At 48.2% G+C, this 15,280-nt stretch overlaps 1 protein-coding gene across 1 annotated transcript in view; it reads left to right on the top strand.

Annotated features, from left to right (window-relative positions):
- kcnq1.1 (potassium voltage-gated channel, KQT-like subfamily, member 1.1) overlaps positions 1-15,280 on the top strand; it is an 81,947-nt gene that overhangs the window by 14,963 nt on the left and 51,704 nt on the right. Inside the window, exons 8-10 of the mRNA XM_042341439.1 lie at positions 12-128; positions 511-658; positions 6,531-6,654. Coding sequence (XP_042197373.1) covers positions 12-128; positions 511-658; positions 6,531-6,654 — 389 coding nt within the window. The remainder of the gene's footprint in view (positions 1-11; positions 129-510; positions 659-6,530; positions 6,655-15,280) is intronic.

Genomic DNA, 15,280 nt, shown 5'->3' with positions numbered 1-15,280 from the left:
TTCCTGCTCAGACCTCGTGGCGATGTTACGCATCCGAGAACCACGAGTCAGCGACGTGGAAACTGTACGTCCGGCAACCGGTCAAGATGTATATTGGCTCATCCAGTCCCAAGCTGAAAAAATCAGCGGTAATTCTCATTCTGCTTCCTTCCCTTCTTTTCTCCCTAATTCCCTCCCTCCCTCCCTTCTCTCCTTCTCTCCTTCCTTCCCTCCCTCCCACCGTCCTTGGCGCTATTGCTATAGTGCAGAGATTACAGGTTATTAACCCACAGGCACAGCTCAGGGTAACCCCAGCTACAAACGCCTTTCACGCCAGGAGGACATCCCAAGGCGCTGGACAGTCAGAGCAGGGAGGGTAAGGGTAGGAGGGTGACCGAAGGTGCGGTCGAAGGGGAGGGTCTTGAGAGCGACCTTGGAGGAGGCTAATCCCACTCGCTGACATCAGACCGCATCGCGCCCGGCGCAGAGAGGTCAAGGTCACACGGTCATGATGCGGGCTTCCAATTCCAGGTTAAAAGGAAGAAACTCAAGCCCGAGAAGGACAACGGGCCGACCTCGGAAAAGTCGCTGACGGTGCCGTACGTCACGTACGACCACGCCATGGAGCTGGACGTTTGCAAACCAGAGACCTCCAACTCCGGGGCGTTCGATTCATCAGGTGAGAGACGGGGGAGGGGTGGTGGGGGGGTGGGGGCGGGTGGGGCACAAGGTCAGATTTGCTTCCAAAGACTTGCTTCGGGCAAAATACAAAGACCATTGATCAATGGCAATCGGTGTCCAGCAGTGACCCCCAGCTCTGGGTTCTCCCCCCCAAAGCGTTGGCTTCTGCCATCCTGTGCCTAATACTCCCTGAGATTAGGTAAACGGAATGCGTCCCTCCAGGGAGAGAGAGAGAGAGAAGGAGGGAGCACATTCCATGCCAACAAAATCTGTCTCTGGGATTCCCATGTGTAGGTGGGATGCTTGGAATTCTCAGTTGGGTCCGGGGACTCTTAAGCAACGGTGATGGATTTCCGCGCGTGTCAGACACCCGGCCGACCAAAAATATGCCTTGATGGTTGATATGATATTGGCTGCTTTGCCTTGCACTAACACTGAGACGCAAATAAATGGCACTGTGTCTGCGATCTCTACGAACAGGACTGTTCCACGTTAGGTACAGAGAGACTGTCTCCTCTGGTGGGTGGAGGGGAATCCAGAAGAAGTGGGTATCTTAATATTCGAGCTCGGCAATTCAGGAGTAAAATCAGGAGGCAGTTTGTCACACACCCAAAGGGTAGTGGGAATCCGGAACTCTCTCCCTCCCGAAAGGCTGTGATGCTGAATCCGTTCACATTTTCAAGACTGGGGTGGATAGATATTTGTGAGGTCAGGGATTCAAGTTGAAACGGGGTAATGGTGGGGAATTGGAGTTGAGGTATAGATCAGCCACGATCTTATAGAATGGCGGAACAGGCTCGGGGGGCTGAATGGGCTCCTCCTGTTCCTATGTATTACAGTCCAGTCAGCGAGGAAATGAAAGCGTTCGGTTAGTGCGATCTAAGACGGTGACCCGCGGTTGGAGCCGATCGCGTTTGGTCTGCCGTCGGGTGTTTACTGACTTAACGCGTGAGTCACCCTGTCAAACCGCACACTGCTCAGCGCCTCCTGTTACCAGTTCAGCGAAGGGTATATCGAACTCCCTGGATGCTCCTGGAAGCAATTGGGACCAAGCGAATGCAAAGCGAGAGAGCGAGAAAGAGAGAGAGCAAGCGAGAGAGAGAGAGAGAGAGAGCGTGAGCGGCCTTCAGATGTTCCTGATCAATCTCGCTGTAACTCGGTCCCGTTCAGAAACAAAATAAAACACAAGCGAGCTGCTTTTAATTAAAAAAAACTAGGAGCAGCTTCGCCAATGACACGACACAATGGCTTTGAACATCTGAGAGCTGCCCCTGAGCAATTGAAGTGTGCGGAAGGTGAGGGGGCTACAGTATAAACATCAGACTTGTGGTGCCTGGCAAACAAATTGATCCCTTAAGTATTCGCTGCAGTTAATTGGAATGTATCTTTTCTTGGCATTGCTAGCCATTAGTCGCAACGTCAGTGCTAGGAATTGGATAAAGCACGAGAGAGAGAGAAAGAGACTAATCATATTTGTGGACAGGCTTGAAGACGCCAAGTGAGTTCAATGAAAAATCTCGCCTGATACGTTCCCCTCTGATGGAGCAAGCGGAGTTGATCTATCTATTTGCTGGGCCCTCCGGCAACACAGGGAGAAATAGGAGATTGAAGCAGAAAGCATCAATGAACTTAAGAGAGGGAGGGAAAAGGGAATAGATGGGATGGGATGTAGGTGAGGGGGATAGGAGAGGGCGAGGGTTCACGTGGAGGATAACCACTAGAGCGACCGGTGGGGCCAAATGTCCCGTTTCCGAGCCGCAGGGCTCTGCGTAACTCTATACATCGTTTCATCGTGTTGCGTCATCCAATTAACGTAAGGACCTAAAGCTCTGGGCGTAGTTTATTACCCAAGTTGGCATCTGAGAACGAAAACGGGTTTCCTTGTGCCTTTATACGGTTTAAGGGATCAGCAATACATCAAATCAAGCCCACGCCGTGAGACTGCAGGCACTAGCAGAGGGTGCAGTCCGTGGGTAGAGTGGAATCTCTCAACCAACACTGACTTGAATTGGGTGCGACAGAATACAATGAGTTTGCTCCCTAAAATAAGGCAGCAACCAGTGACTGAGATGGTTCCTCAACAAAAGGCTCACAGGCCTGAACATCCACATAGTTTTAGCCTGCGTTTGAGAGACTGTTTAGCCTTTAAGATCACGCAGAGTTGTGCAAAGTCACTCAGTGTCAGTCGTATTTTTGAAGCCATCCGTTTCCTCTGACGTTTCTCTGTCTTTCTCTGTCCATGACTTATCTTTTTACCTCTCTCCCGCTTCTGCAAGTAAACAGGAAAAACACAGATGTTGAAAACAGACGGTAAGTTGCTTGTCGTGGCAGTAAAGATAGATTCTACCTTTTTATTCTTTCTCTTTTTTTTTTCCCCCTCCAATCTAGTTTCGTTCGTAAGTGACGTCTTGGGTGATTTTTCTCCCTGGTTGTTAACTTGAATAAGTTCCTCGGCTCCACCATCGGCAGCCACACTTTCAGCCACCGCGTCCCGAAGCTTTGGAACTCTCCCCCAATCCCTCCACCTTGCCCTGTGCTTCCCCTCTTTCAGATAATGACTGGAGAACCTTCCTCTTTCACCTCCTCGCTCCCCCCGACTCAGCGCCAGACCTCACCACTGTCAAGCGCTCTGAGACGCTGCCCCATGTGAAAGGCGCTGTATAAATGCAAGTTGTTGTGGTTGTTGAAATAACACCTAGACACAAGCTAAAGTTCTCTGCATGTTTGGTTTTTTTTGTGTGTGGTATACAGGTATTGATTGCACCTGCTTGGCTATATGCGTGTGATACAGTAGATAGCGAAATAGGTAAAACTCCAAAACTCTATCCACTATTTGCAGTTGGTGTAAAACTTGGGGATGGAGTGATTTTCGAAACAGGAAATATTTCTGTTTCATTCCTTACAGACTGTCCTTTGACCTCGAAGCTCCTGTCTGTCTGTCTTTGAGCCCCAGCACTGTCCCCAGAGATGTCTTATCTCTTGGGAGACGGTCCAGAATTCCGTCTAGTTTTAGCCTGTAAGACCATTTGGTCATAAACTCTTAAGACTGTGGAAATATTAATAACAATCCTCACATTCGATGCAGCTCCTTTCACGTCAGGAGGACGTCTCAAAGCCCTTCGAAGGATTGACTGTAAGGCAATGCAACCACGAATTTGTGCACAGCATTAATTAATCATATTAATAATAATTATAATCTATGCATTTAATACAGCACCTATTGCAGCGAATAGTTTCACATTGTTACTGTTAAGTGTCGCGGCTGTGCATTTGTAGCCTCACTAACCTATCTCCCACCCTCCCATCACTGTAGCTTTCTACAGATAAATGCTTTCTTCTCCCCACCCCCACCCCAAATGTTCTGCTATGGATCATTAGGGACTGAATAGTATGACAGCTTGGTTTGGGTACATTTAAGAAGAGTTTCCGTGTATTTCAGACACTAAGCTGACCAAAATAGATTACTTCCGAGTCATCTCATAAGATACCAACAATAATAATCCTTGCGTATAATACAGCGCCTTTCACGTCAGGAAGACGTCTCAAAGGGGCTTCGCGGGATCCATGTTAAAGTGAGTGACTGTGTGTTTTGAAGGCGAGTCTTGCAAACGATACCTGTCCGGTCTCGCGGAGTTTGTGTTTTGGGTGGAGAGTGAGACCGTCCCTTTTCAAATAGGTTCAAAGTCACTGAAAACACCTGTTTCAGACCCACCTGTGAACCACCGTGTGTTAATAACTGTTACTTGTTATCTCTTCCCTTTACGCTATCTGATTTCAAATTCTGTAATGAGAGAATGGAATGGATTGAAGTCCTTTCGGGCAGGTACGAGACTGTTTTTATTCTTCCATCTGTAGGTAACATAGTCTGTCTCTCTGTCTGTCTCTCTCTTTCTTTCTTCACCCTCTTCCACTGTCCTCCTCTCATTCTGCTCCCTCCCTGCCCCTCCCCTCTCTCTTTCTCTCTCTCTCTCTCTCTCTGTTTCTTTCTCTCCCTCCGTTCACCCAGGCCATCAATCCTCTTGGGCATCCTTTGCTCTGATCTTCTCCTCCAGCTCCCTTCTCCTTAAGGTACTACTCTAATACTGTGCCATTGAGTCTTTATAATAATAATAATAATCCTTGTATTTGATGTAGCGCCTTTTGAGGCGGGGTGCGGGAGAGGGATTATTACCCCCGGAAAGTGCTCCCCCATTCGACAAACAACTAAGTCCTACTTACTGCTGGGTAAACAGAGGCGTGTGGAGTAAGGAAACTAAGGAATACGCTACAGTGCTCTCCACTCTTTGTGTTGACAGGATAATGAATTGGCAGAGGAGTTTTTATTTCTACACTGGATTGAATTGCGATTCTCGTTGATGAGAAACGCTGAGTTGAACCCACAACAAAGTGCCCTGATAACCAGATCCAGTAGCGCACACCACGCTAGCCTCTGCAGTTGGCTCTTGGTACATGCCATGAATTGGCAAACAAAGTCATGTTGACTGATCTGGCGCCAGAGTCCAGTCTACCTCCTGCCTGGAGGTTGGCAGATACCCATCCATTTTCCTTCCCATTTCCTACTTGACAGCAGAATATAAATCAAATAGCATTTGGTCTATAAGTACAGGGAACGGTGGGGAACATGTCTCCCAATAAGACTAAGACTGTTTGCAAAGGGCTTCCATCCAACTGATTGCCACACCTTCCTCCAGAATGAAAATCCATCTCTAATAGAGACGCTTAAAGCGCTAAGAGCTCTTCACTTGGTAAGTTGCTCCGTTAGTTGCAGTCATCGAACAGTCTTCACTTAAGGAACTTGTAGCAAACCGGAATGGGATCAGAGTCCTGAAAGCTGAGGACACTCAAATCCTCTGGAGCTGGTTGTGGACATTGTGACAGCACTGAATTTCCTTGCTAGCCTCCTGCATAACCTGTTGTACAGACTAGTGGAGCTCTGAGTTGAAGGTTGTTGGTTCATGCTCACTGATTTAGGATTTGACGAGAGGTTAGGGTTAGGATTACGATTAGGGTTAGAAGAGGTTGGTCACAGATTTAGTGTTGTAGAGGGCAATTTTAGGCCAGACACCAGAAAGCTTTACTACTACAACAACAACAAGTTGCATTTATACAGCTCCCTTCACGCGGTATGGTGTCCCAGAGCGCTTCACAGACATTAACGCGCACGCAGTCTCTCCCCCCCCACCCCACACACCACCCTTCTCTTAAAGGGGACATAACAGACCTTCGGCCCCTTGTTAAGAAATCCCATTGGCAATCACCACATGTGAGAGACCGCACTCAAATAGATACCAAAAGTGTTAGTGATTCACAGTGCCTGGAAGACGAAGGTGCTTTAATCTTTCCACCCTCATTGGGACATGGTTTTCGGATTTTTTTCTTTCTCTCCAACCACAGGGAGGGTCGTGCAGAGCTCTTATTATTATTAATAATGATCCTTGCAGTCGATATCGCACCTTATTACTTTGTTAAGACGTCTCAAAGCGCTTCACAGAATATGCTGTAAAGTGTGTACTTTTGTAGGCGAAACGTGGCAGGCAATTGCGCACAGCGGCGTCCCACAAACAGTCGTAGATTGAGAGATCACTTTTTTGGGGGAGGGATTATTACCTCCGGAAAGCGATCCGCCAATTGACTAACAACCGGGTTCCTACTTACTGCGAGGTAAACAGAGGCGTGTGGAGTAAGGAAACTTACCTCAGATTTCATCCTTCCCGTGTATCGAACCAGGGTTCTCTGATTTGTGAGGCGAGAGCGCTAACTCCTACAGGACTCCGCATTGGCCTTTGACTCTTAACGAAGGTTCGGTGTTGAGGTGTTAAGCTGCGAGGGGGCGACTGACTCTTTTCCTTTGATTCTTGATTCCCCTGCAGTGAAGAAGTCGCTGGGAATGCTCGATGCCAACACGGGAGCCATCTCCAGAGCAAACAGCTTTGCTGACGAGCTTGACCAGATCGAGGGAGAGCCCATGCTGTACCCCATCACCCACATTTCACAGTGAGTCCTGATACCTGCTGGCAATGGCTGATAAGATTATACACACACACACACACCACACACGCCAGTGTCTGCCAAGATCAGCCGGCCACACTCTCACCTCTCGGAGTCAGACACTTCTGGACTCAAGCCTTGTGTCGAGGATTTGAACTCCCCTCCTGTCTACTCCCTCCGCTCAGCTGACTCTGGCCGGCTTCACGTCCCCAGCCCTGCCCGCCCCACCATCGGCGGTCGGGCATTCAGCCTCTCTGCCCCCACTCTTTGGAACTCCCTTCGCCTCCCTCCCTCCCTCGTTCCCTCCCTCGTCTTCTTCAATGCTCCTCTTCGACTGCACCTTCAATTACCCTCCTACCCCTTCCCTCCACCCCCTCTGATCCCAACCCACAGCTCAGGTGCAAATCCCTGACTGTCCAGCAGCTTGGGATGTCCTCCTGACGTGAAAGGTGCCGTGTAAATGTAAAGATGACGATTATCATCATTATTCTTATTATTATTGTCTGATAGCAAAGGGATTCGGAGATTTACAATAGTGGCAGAGATCCATTTGGGTTACTCATAGCCTCGCATTAAGCCCTGACATCAGCCAATGACATTGGCAATGCACAGGTGAAGAGTGTGAAGGATCTGAGATGAGATAATATATTGGAGGCTGAGGATTTGTACTGACAGATCTTCAATACTTTGAGTGTTTTGTGCATGCGTGTATGTGTGTGTGTGTGTATATGGTGTGGGAGTGGGAAGTGGGTGTAAAGTACGTACTTAACATTGAAACCACTACCCTATGGAATACAATCTCCCCCCCACCCCCACCACTTTCCCGCACCAGCCATCTCCCCTGGGAATTGGGATAAAGGTATTTACAAAGAGACGGCAACCTTTGCTAAACTGGAAACAGATGGGAGCGCGGCAGCCCAGTCTGGGTGTAATGGTGTCTGGGAGATGAAAGGGCGGCCGCGGTTTGCCTTGAAAGGAGCGGCAGAGAGATAAAAGTAATGAGCCGGCAGGTGTCCAGCCATCTCCTTGAAGCTCCGAGTCTGAGCAATTAGAGCTTCACTTCTTACTCTTATTCAGAGGGAGCTCGCAAGTAGGTGATGACCACAGTGTGGTAATGAGTCACTTTGCTGTGAAGTCGTGTCCACCGTATAGACAGACAGACAGACACACGCACATAGATAGATAGACAGGTACACACACACACATAGATAGATAGACAGGTAGACACACACACAGATACACACAGACACACACACACATAGATAGACAGGTAGACACACACACACATACACACAGACACACACATAGATAGACAGATACACAAACACACACACAGGCAGACAAGGAAAAGGGCCTGAAATTCCACCTAGTCTTAACCTGTAAGACGGATTTTTTTTCTTTCTGTGTTAATATTGACGCACAGAACAGTGGCAAAACACTTCAATTCTGCCTTTGTTTCAAAGTTGTCTCAGTCTCTCTCTCTCTCTCTCTTTTACTCTCCTTTTTCTCGGTATCTGTGCGTGCGAGTGTCTCTCTCTCTCATTCACTCTTTCTTTGCGTCTGTCTGTCTGGCTCCATCTCCCTCTTGCTCTCTCTCTCTCTCTCTCTCTTTCTCTCTGTTCTGGTCAATAGACCTCAGAATTAATTGGTCATTGGACTCGCTTCTCTGTACGGGACCTTGCTGATGCAGTCGACTGCTGCATTTGCCAAGAGGAACGGTCACTACTCTCTCTCTCTCTCTGTATATATATATATCTTATATATAGATATATATATATCTTCCCCCACAAAATATACAGTCAATTTACTTTATTATAATAATAATCCTTGCATTTGATTTAGCGCTTTTCATGTCTTCTAGACATCTCAAAGCGCTTCACAGAATAAACTGCAAAGTGAATTGACTGTATATTTGTGGGCGAAACTTTACCGTAAATCCTGTGAAGCGCTTCGAGACGTCTCGAAGACACGATAAGGCGCTGTATCAAATGCAAGGATTATTATTATTAAATGGGAGCTCTTTAAGAAGAAGCAAAGCTTTTACGAGGGCTGAGCTGGGGGCTGGGGGGGGGGGGTGCTGCGGTGTTGTCTGGTACTCGGGGAGTTTATGCGTCTCTGGTCTCAGCCCCCTCCTCACAGCTCTGTCAGGCCGGGCGGGCACCAGCTGCGAGCCGAGCCGGGGCTGGATGTGATTGATGTCAGTAATTAAAGTGCTTGATCTGAGCTGCTCACTTAAGTCAGCGCGGCTTTGATCCTTTGATCTGATAATGAAGCCTCAGCCCCTCGATGAACATCCTCCTGTTATTGTTTCTTTTGGGATGTCACACGAGGGCACAGCTCCAAGGCTCACAATTGCCAGCCTCACATCGGAGGTAAGCTGGTAAACACCCCTCCCCCACTTTCCCCCCCCCCATCCCCCTCTTCCTCCTCTGCCCCACACTCCACAGTTCCACAATGTCTGTCTATGGACCTGCTAATGAGAGGGAATTATTAAACTGCAGGAGTCATTCCCTGATAAAGGTCTGAACTATTCCATGTCTTCGCCCCCCACCCTCTCCCCCCCCGCCACACTCACTCGCCTGAACCTTTTCACCAGCTCATGTTGGGGGGCTGTGGAGGGGGGTGGTGTGTGGAGAGAGCTGTGACACTTCTGTCTGGAATTAGTTAAGTCTGTGTAAATTTGGGGTTCGTTTCCTGCTGTAGGCTTCTTACACACCAAGTTTTCCAAACATAATATTGACACTCAATAAGACACAGGACACTCAATAACAGGAAGAAGCCTTTTTTTTCTCTTCCCCTTTCCCCACGCCCTGGCCACCCCCCAATTTTAAAGACCCCCCCCCATCCCACCCCCGCCGTCCCCACTCCCCCAGGTAAAAATGTCATTGCCTACTTGTGGTACGTTGCTGTCCGCAAATTGGTTATCTTGAAATGCACAGTCGCTACACTTGATAGACGTGACTTGGGAAGTGCACATTCACAGCCTGACTCAACCCGGTCCCCGCTCAGTACTCAGTACTCCACTCTAAATGGGTAAACCCCGTGAAGTGACTTGAGACATCCCAAAGATTTGATAAGATGAGACCTGGAAGGCCAGGGTTATTCTGGATTACAGTTTGACTCGCTCGGTGAAATCACCAGCAGAGCGCGCTGTGCTCACATGTCAACCTCACTCACTCACTCACTCACCGAAGCAACACAACAACTGAACGGTCTGGGAGCGAGCAGAACTTGTGCGTGCGTTAAGTGAGGTTACTTTTTGTACGAGAGGAACCGAATGCAGAGGCGGAAAACTGATGGTGACTGAGATGTATCTTGGGTTACCGCTTTGTTTTGCTCTGTGCGTGTCAAGATGTGACCGTCTGGACTGCGTTGGGTTACGAGGTGGTGTTACGTGCTGGTATTCGGTACATGGGGTGGATTGTGGGGAGCGCTGCCGTGCGCAATCGGCTGCCGCATTTGGCCCACAAAATATACAGTCAATTCACTTACGGTATATTCTGCGAAGCACTTTGAGACGTTTCAATGATGTGATAAGGCGCTAAATCAAATACAAGGATTATTATTATTATATTATTATTATTGAAGAAATCCTCTGAGGGTTGGAGGTACACCGTGTCATATAACCTGTTGGCGGCCTGAGCTCTCTCCTATTCATCCCCATTATATAGAACTACAATGTGGAGTCCTGTAGCTCAGTGGTTAGAGCACTCGCTTTGCAAGCGAGAGACCTGAGTTCAATCCCAGGCAGGTCAGGGCGAAACCTTGGGCAAGTTTCCTTACTCCACACAGAGCCTAATAATAATCCCTCCAAAACCCAAAACAATAATAAATTGGTCATTTTCAATCTACGACTGTTTGTGGGACATTGCTGTGCGCAATTGGCTGCCGCGTTCGCCCACAAATATACAGTCAATTCACTTTACAGTGTGTTCTGTGAAGCGCTTTGGGACGTCCTCCCAACGTGAAAAGCGCTATATCAAATGCAAGGATTATTATTATTATTATTACAATGGACCTTCCCATTCACTGATCCTCTTTGGAATCCCAATGGACACAACACTTCCCTTTGACTCCTACCGTAGAACATTCCGAATGGGCCAAACCCCTGTTTACTCCCATTGCTTATAGAATTCTAACGGACCAAAGCTTTTCCCCTTCACATTCATTCTCCGATATTCCAGTAGGCCAAGGCGCTCCTCATTCACTTCCACGAGACTTGACTCTTTCCGGTCTCTTCTATCGTCCGCATTCCCAATGGATCAAACCCCTGCCTCTTCCCTCCCATGAACACACAATTCTGCTGAACGCAACACTCTCCCGTTCCCACTCTCATTGTACAGAAGTTGTGCAACAACAAATTACATTTGTGTCACACCTGGAGGACGTCTCAAGGCGCTGGACAGTCAGGGATTTGGGTCCGAGCAGGGGGTCGGGATCAGGAAGGTAGGCGGACACTGAAACCCTTCCTAATAATTTTGGCCTAATAAATGCTCCCAAGTTATCCGTTTCATGTTCCAGTGCTCAGCTTAACACGCTCGCCAGGCGCCCTGGTGTGTCCTAACCGGAGATAGGGTTGCTTCTAGCCATGCCCTTTGCGCAAAGTATGTTTTTGTTTAGTGCAGGCTTGGGTTTCTTCGAGAACAGCAATGTGTCTTGGGCAACTTGTGGCTGCATTTATCAGGACTCGCCTGAAGCTCTAAAAGGTTAAGTGGTTTAGTTGATGTTCATTGCGAACAGGATGTGTAGCGAGAGGCAAAGCGTTTAAGGCTTGAAAGGTTATTAATCATCAGATCAGATGAGCCTTTCTCTATTTTTTGAAGAGGAAAAAACTGAGGAAAGGTTGGCAGTTAGCCTCAAACACGGGTGAGTTGGGAGCAGCCCCATTGCAGTGGGAACTGGGGAGAAATCAGGAGAGTAGGAAGTGAGGCTTTAAACCATTCTTTCCAGGGAAATTCCTATTTTTGGGGGATCAATCGCTCAAAACCCTCTAGAAAATCAATCCAAACCAGAGTAAAGCTCCATCTACACTGTCAGTCCAAGCTCCCAGGTCAGCAACAGCACGGGTTAGAGACAGAGTAAAGCTCCATCTACTCTGTCCACCCACATTTGCAGGTCAGATATACTTGTTCCCCCCAGTTCTCGGCTGTTGCACTGATAACTTGCAGCACTATGCGGCAGTTTTTTTTCTTCTTTCTCTCATTCTGTCGATCCACTGAGAGGCTATCTCGTGTGGCGGGAAGGCTTATAAAATGCAAGTTGTTGTGGCTGTCGATGTCAGGAACCCGGTCGGGAGGTGAGTGACAATTAAGTGATTTCGCTACAGATTGCCGGAATTGGTGCACGTTAAGTGTTAAGCGAAACAGCGGTTAAACTGGCTTGTTCTGCGTGCAAGGGGAAGTGAAAGTGTTCGCTTTGCGTCTTTCACAATGACTCGGAGATTCATGAGGGTTCGGCTACAAGTGAGACACTGAAAAGCAGCTGCACAATGACTAGCGGTGAACTCTCTCAAAGTTACCTTTAAACTTTATGATAAATAATAATAGTCCTTGCATTTGACATAGCGCCCTATCACGTCTTCGAGACGTCTCTAAGCGCTTCACAGAATCTACTGTAAAGTGAATCGACTGTGTATTTTGTGGGCGAAACGCGGCAGGAAATTGCGCGCAGCAGCGTCCCACAAATGAGTGACCAAGTTATTAATTTTTTTTAGGGATTATTTGATGTCTGCACTGCGTGAAGAGAGCGACGTATATACAAGTTGTTGTTGACATTCAGGCCCACAAAGTGGGAACGGATCTAAAACCCCGATTGGGTTTAATTTGTTACAATTACAATAATAATCCTTGCAAATTGAACACACAGCAACTCCCCCCCCCCCCTCCCCACCGAAACAGCCATGAAGCCATGGGATTGTCAGCCCGGACACCAGGAGAGAGTAATTCTCTTTTCTTTTACAACAGCGCCGTGGGATTTTTAACGTCCATCCAAACAGACGCGGGCGGGAGCTCGGTTTTTACGTCTCACCCCGAGCCCTGCACCTCTCAGGGTGCCAGCCCGATAGGGTTTGGACCCAGTTTTCTGACTCGAGAGGCGAGAGTGCTACCCACCGAGCTTGCATTTATCTAGCGCCCCTCACGCAGGATAAGGTCCCAGAGCACTTGACAGTGGCAGCACAAGACTCCCAGCCAGGGGGAGGGGAAGGTGACCGTAAGCACGGTCGAAGGGGAAAGTCCTCAGGCGTGATCTGAATATGGGGATGGAGTGGATAAGAAGTGGGGTGAGGAAGGAGTTTCGGGTCACGAAACTTCACATTAAAACCCCTGAAGCGCTTTGAAACGTCCCTTTTGGCTTGAAAGGCAAAGATAACTAGTTATAATAATCCTGCTGCTGTTATTATGAAATTGTTGTTGCTGTGCACCATGGCTAAATCTTATTGACCCCACTCCCCCACATACCCTCGCTGAGGACATGGCCCTGTGCATCATTGGGTTTGCGTCCTGTAGCTGCCGTATCGTGAAGCCTGCGGTGGCATTGACAGTCCGTCAGGGCTGGTTGGTACTTCACTTCCTGTTGTCTGATCAGTGCACTGGTTTCCTGATGCAATGTGAGCACCCACAATCAGGCCTTTGCATCAAACCGGTGGTTACAAACCAAATTGGCAGCGGGGAGTTTCTGCGTAACTCTGACGCACATGCACATTTCCAGCGGCGGCCACAGAGACTCCCCAGCAGAGGCCAGACCAGCCTGTGTCTGAGCAATCGAGAGCTGCTGAACGGCTGGACTTACCCGGGCAAACCGCAGTAAATAAACAAGAGGAGATACGGTGTCAACGCTTTGTTTTTAGTTATCTGAGCAGCCACATCAGTCGGGCTGGTAAAGGAGATGGGTAACGTTTCGAAATGATATCTCGCCAGGCATCAGAAGCAACTCTTTTCGTTTCACATCTTTGAACCAATTTAATTTAAGCCACAATCACCAACAACTTGGATTTCTATAGTGCCTTCATAAGCGGTAGCGTCTCTGAGCGCTTTAAGATTTAGTAGTAAACGCACGCACAGAGTCCTGTAGAGTAGTGGTTAGAGCAAGCGAGAGAACCGGGGTTCGATTGCTGGGCGGGGGAAACCTTAGGCAAGTTTCCTTACTCCACGTGCCCCGTTTACCGAGCAGTAAGTAGGAACCCTTAGTGGATGTGAGGTAGACTCTGCCTCTTATCTGAATGAACTAGTTGTGATTTCCAAGCAACCAGAGGCAGAGCGGAACTCCATTTGTAGCCACAAAAGGTTATCTGATAACACTTGGAATTACCTCTTTGAGGTTGGTGAAATTCATTCTGGGTTTACCCAACGCGTATCACATTCCTGTCTGATTAAGTAGGGAGAGAGTTCGGTGGTGGGTGAGGGGAGGTGGGAGGAATTGGACCTCTAACCTTGTCTGCGGTTTAGATAATAATAATAATAATCCGTATGTTTGATATAGCGCCTTATCGAGTTTTCGAGACGTCTCAAAGCGCTTCACAGAATATACTGTAAAGTGAATTGACTGTATAATTTTGGGGCGAAACGTGGCAGCCAATTGCGCACCCAGTCGTGGATTGAAAGACCAAATTATTATTTTTATTTATTTATTTTGGAAGGGATTATTACCCCCGGAAAAACGATCCGCCAATCGACTAACAACCGGGTTCCCACTTACTGCTCGGTGAGCAGAGGCCTGTGCAGTAAAGAAACTCGCCCAACGTTTCACCCCACCTGGGAATTGACCCCAGGATCTCTCGCTCGTGCTCTAGTGCTCTGGACGAGTGCTCTAACCACTGAGCTACAGGACTCCACAATGAAAATAATCATCTTAAAAAGGTTGGAAGATGGGAGCTGGTGTTACCGGACAGACGAGAGATCACAACCCTCAGAACCCTTTACTAACCAGAGCCGGGAACCACTTCCATTAGTGGCACCTGGATCGAAAAGGAACTACAGCATTGGAAATGTTGGCCTCTTACGTTACAGTATTCCTTCAAAGATTTTAGCTGGTTAGACTCCAGCAGGTTCCCTAACGCACACTCTAGGATTCCCCCAAGCCTTGGCTCCTGCCAACCTGCGCCTAATACTTTCTGGAATTAGGTAACCAGGATGTGACTCTCCAGGGAGAGAGAGAGAGTGCATTCCGTTCCAACAATCTATCTCTGGAATTTCCATGTGTGGGTGGGATGTGTGGAATTTTCGTCTTGGTTTGGATACTCTTAAGCACGGTAATGGGTTTCCGCATGTGTCAGACACTCGGCTGACCCCCCAAAAATATTCCTTAAAAGGATTTCTTAATTAACATTCCTCCAGCCCAGTGTAGCTCTAGTCTGGTCTGGTCTGGCGTGTTCTGCTCTGCAGTGACACACAGTAACAGTGGCGTATTGACGAGTTGGGTTTGTGTGGTCAATTGCACTTTGCATGACACGTTTAAGCTGCCTTCACAACCCTACCGCCACCACCAAACTTTTGCCTCTCTCTCTCTCGCTCGCGCTCTCTCTCTCTCTTTCCTTTTCAAAAGACACAGAACGTGCTGTGCAGTCAGATCATGTTCCTCAAGTTAACTTAACAGCTGCCAAGGTATCAGCGTGTTTGCTGTCCGCTGAGAGACT

Source organism: Callorhinchus milii, unplaced genomic scaffold (genome assembly GCF_018977255.1).
Source record: "Callorhinchus milii isolate IMCB2004 unplaced genomic scaffold, IMCB_Cmil_1.0 Scaffold17, whole genome shotgun sequence".
Taxonomy (NCBI): Eukaryota; Metazoa; Chordata; class Chondrichthyes; order Chimaeriformes; family Callorhinchidae; genus Callorhinchus; species Callorhinchus milii.
The sequence above is the reverse complement of the archived record's forward strand: the minus strand, read 5'-3'. Positions and strand labels throughout refer to the sequence as shown.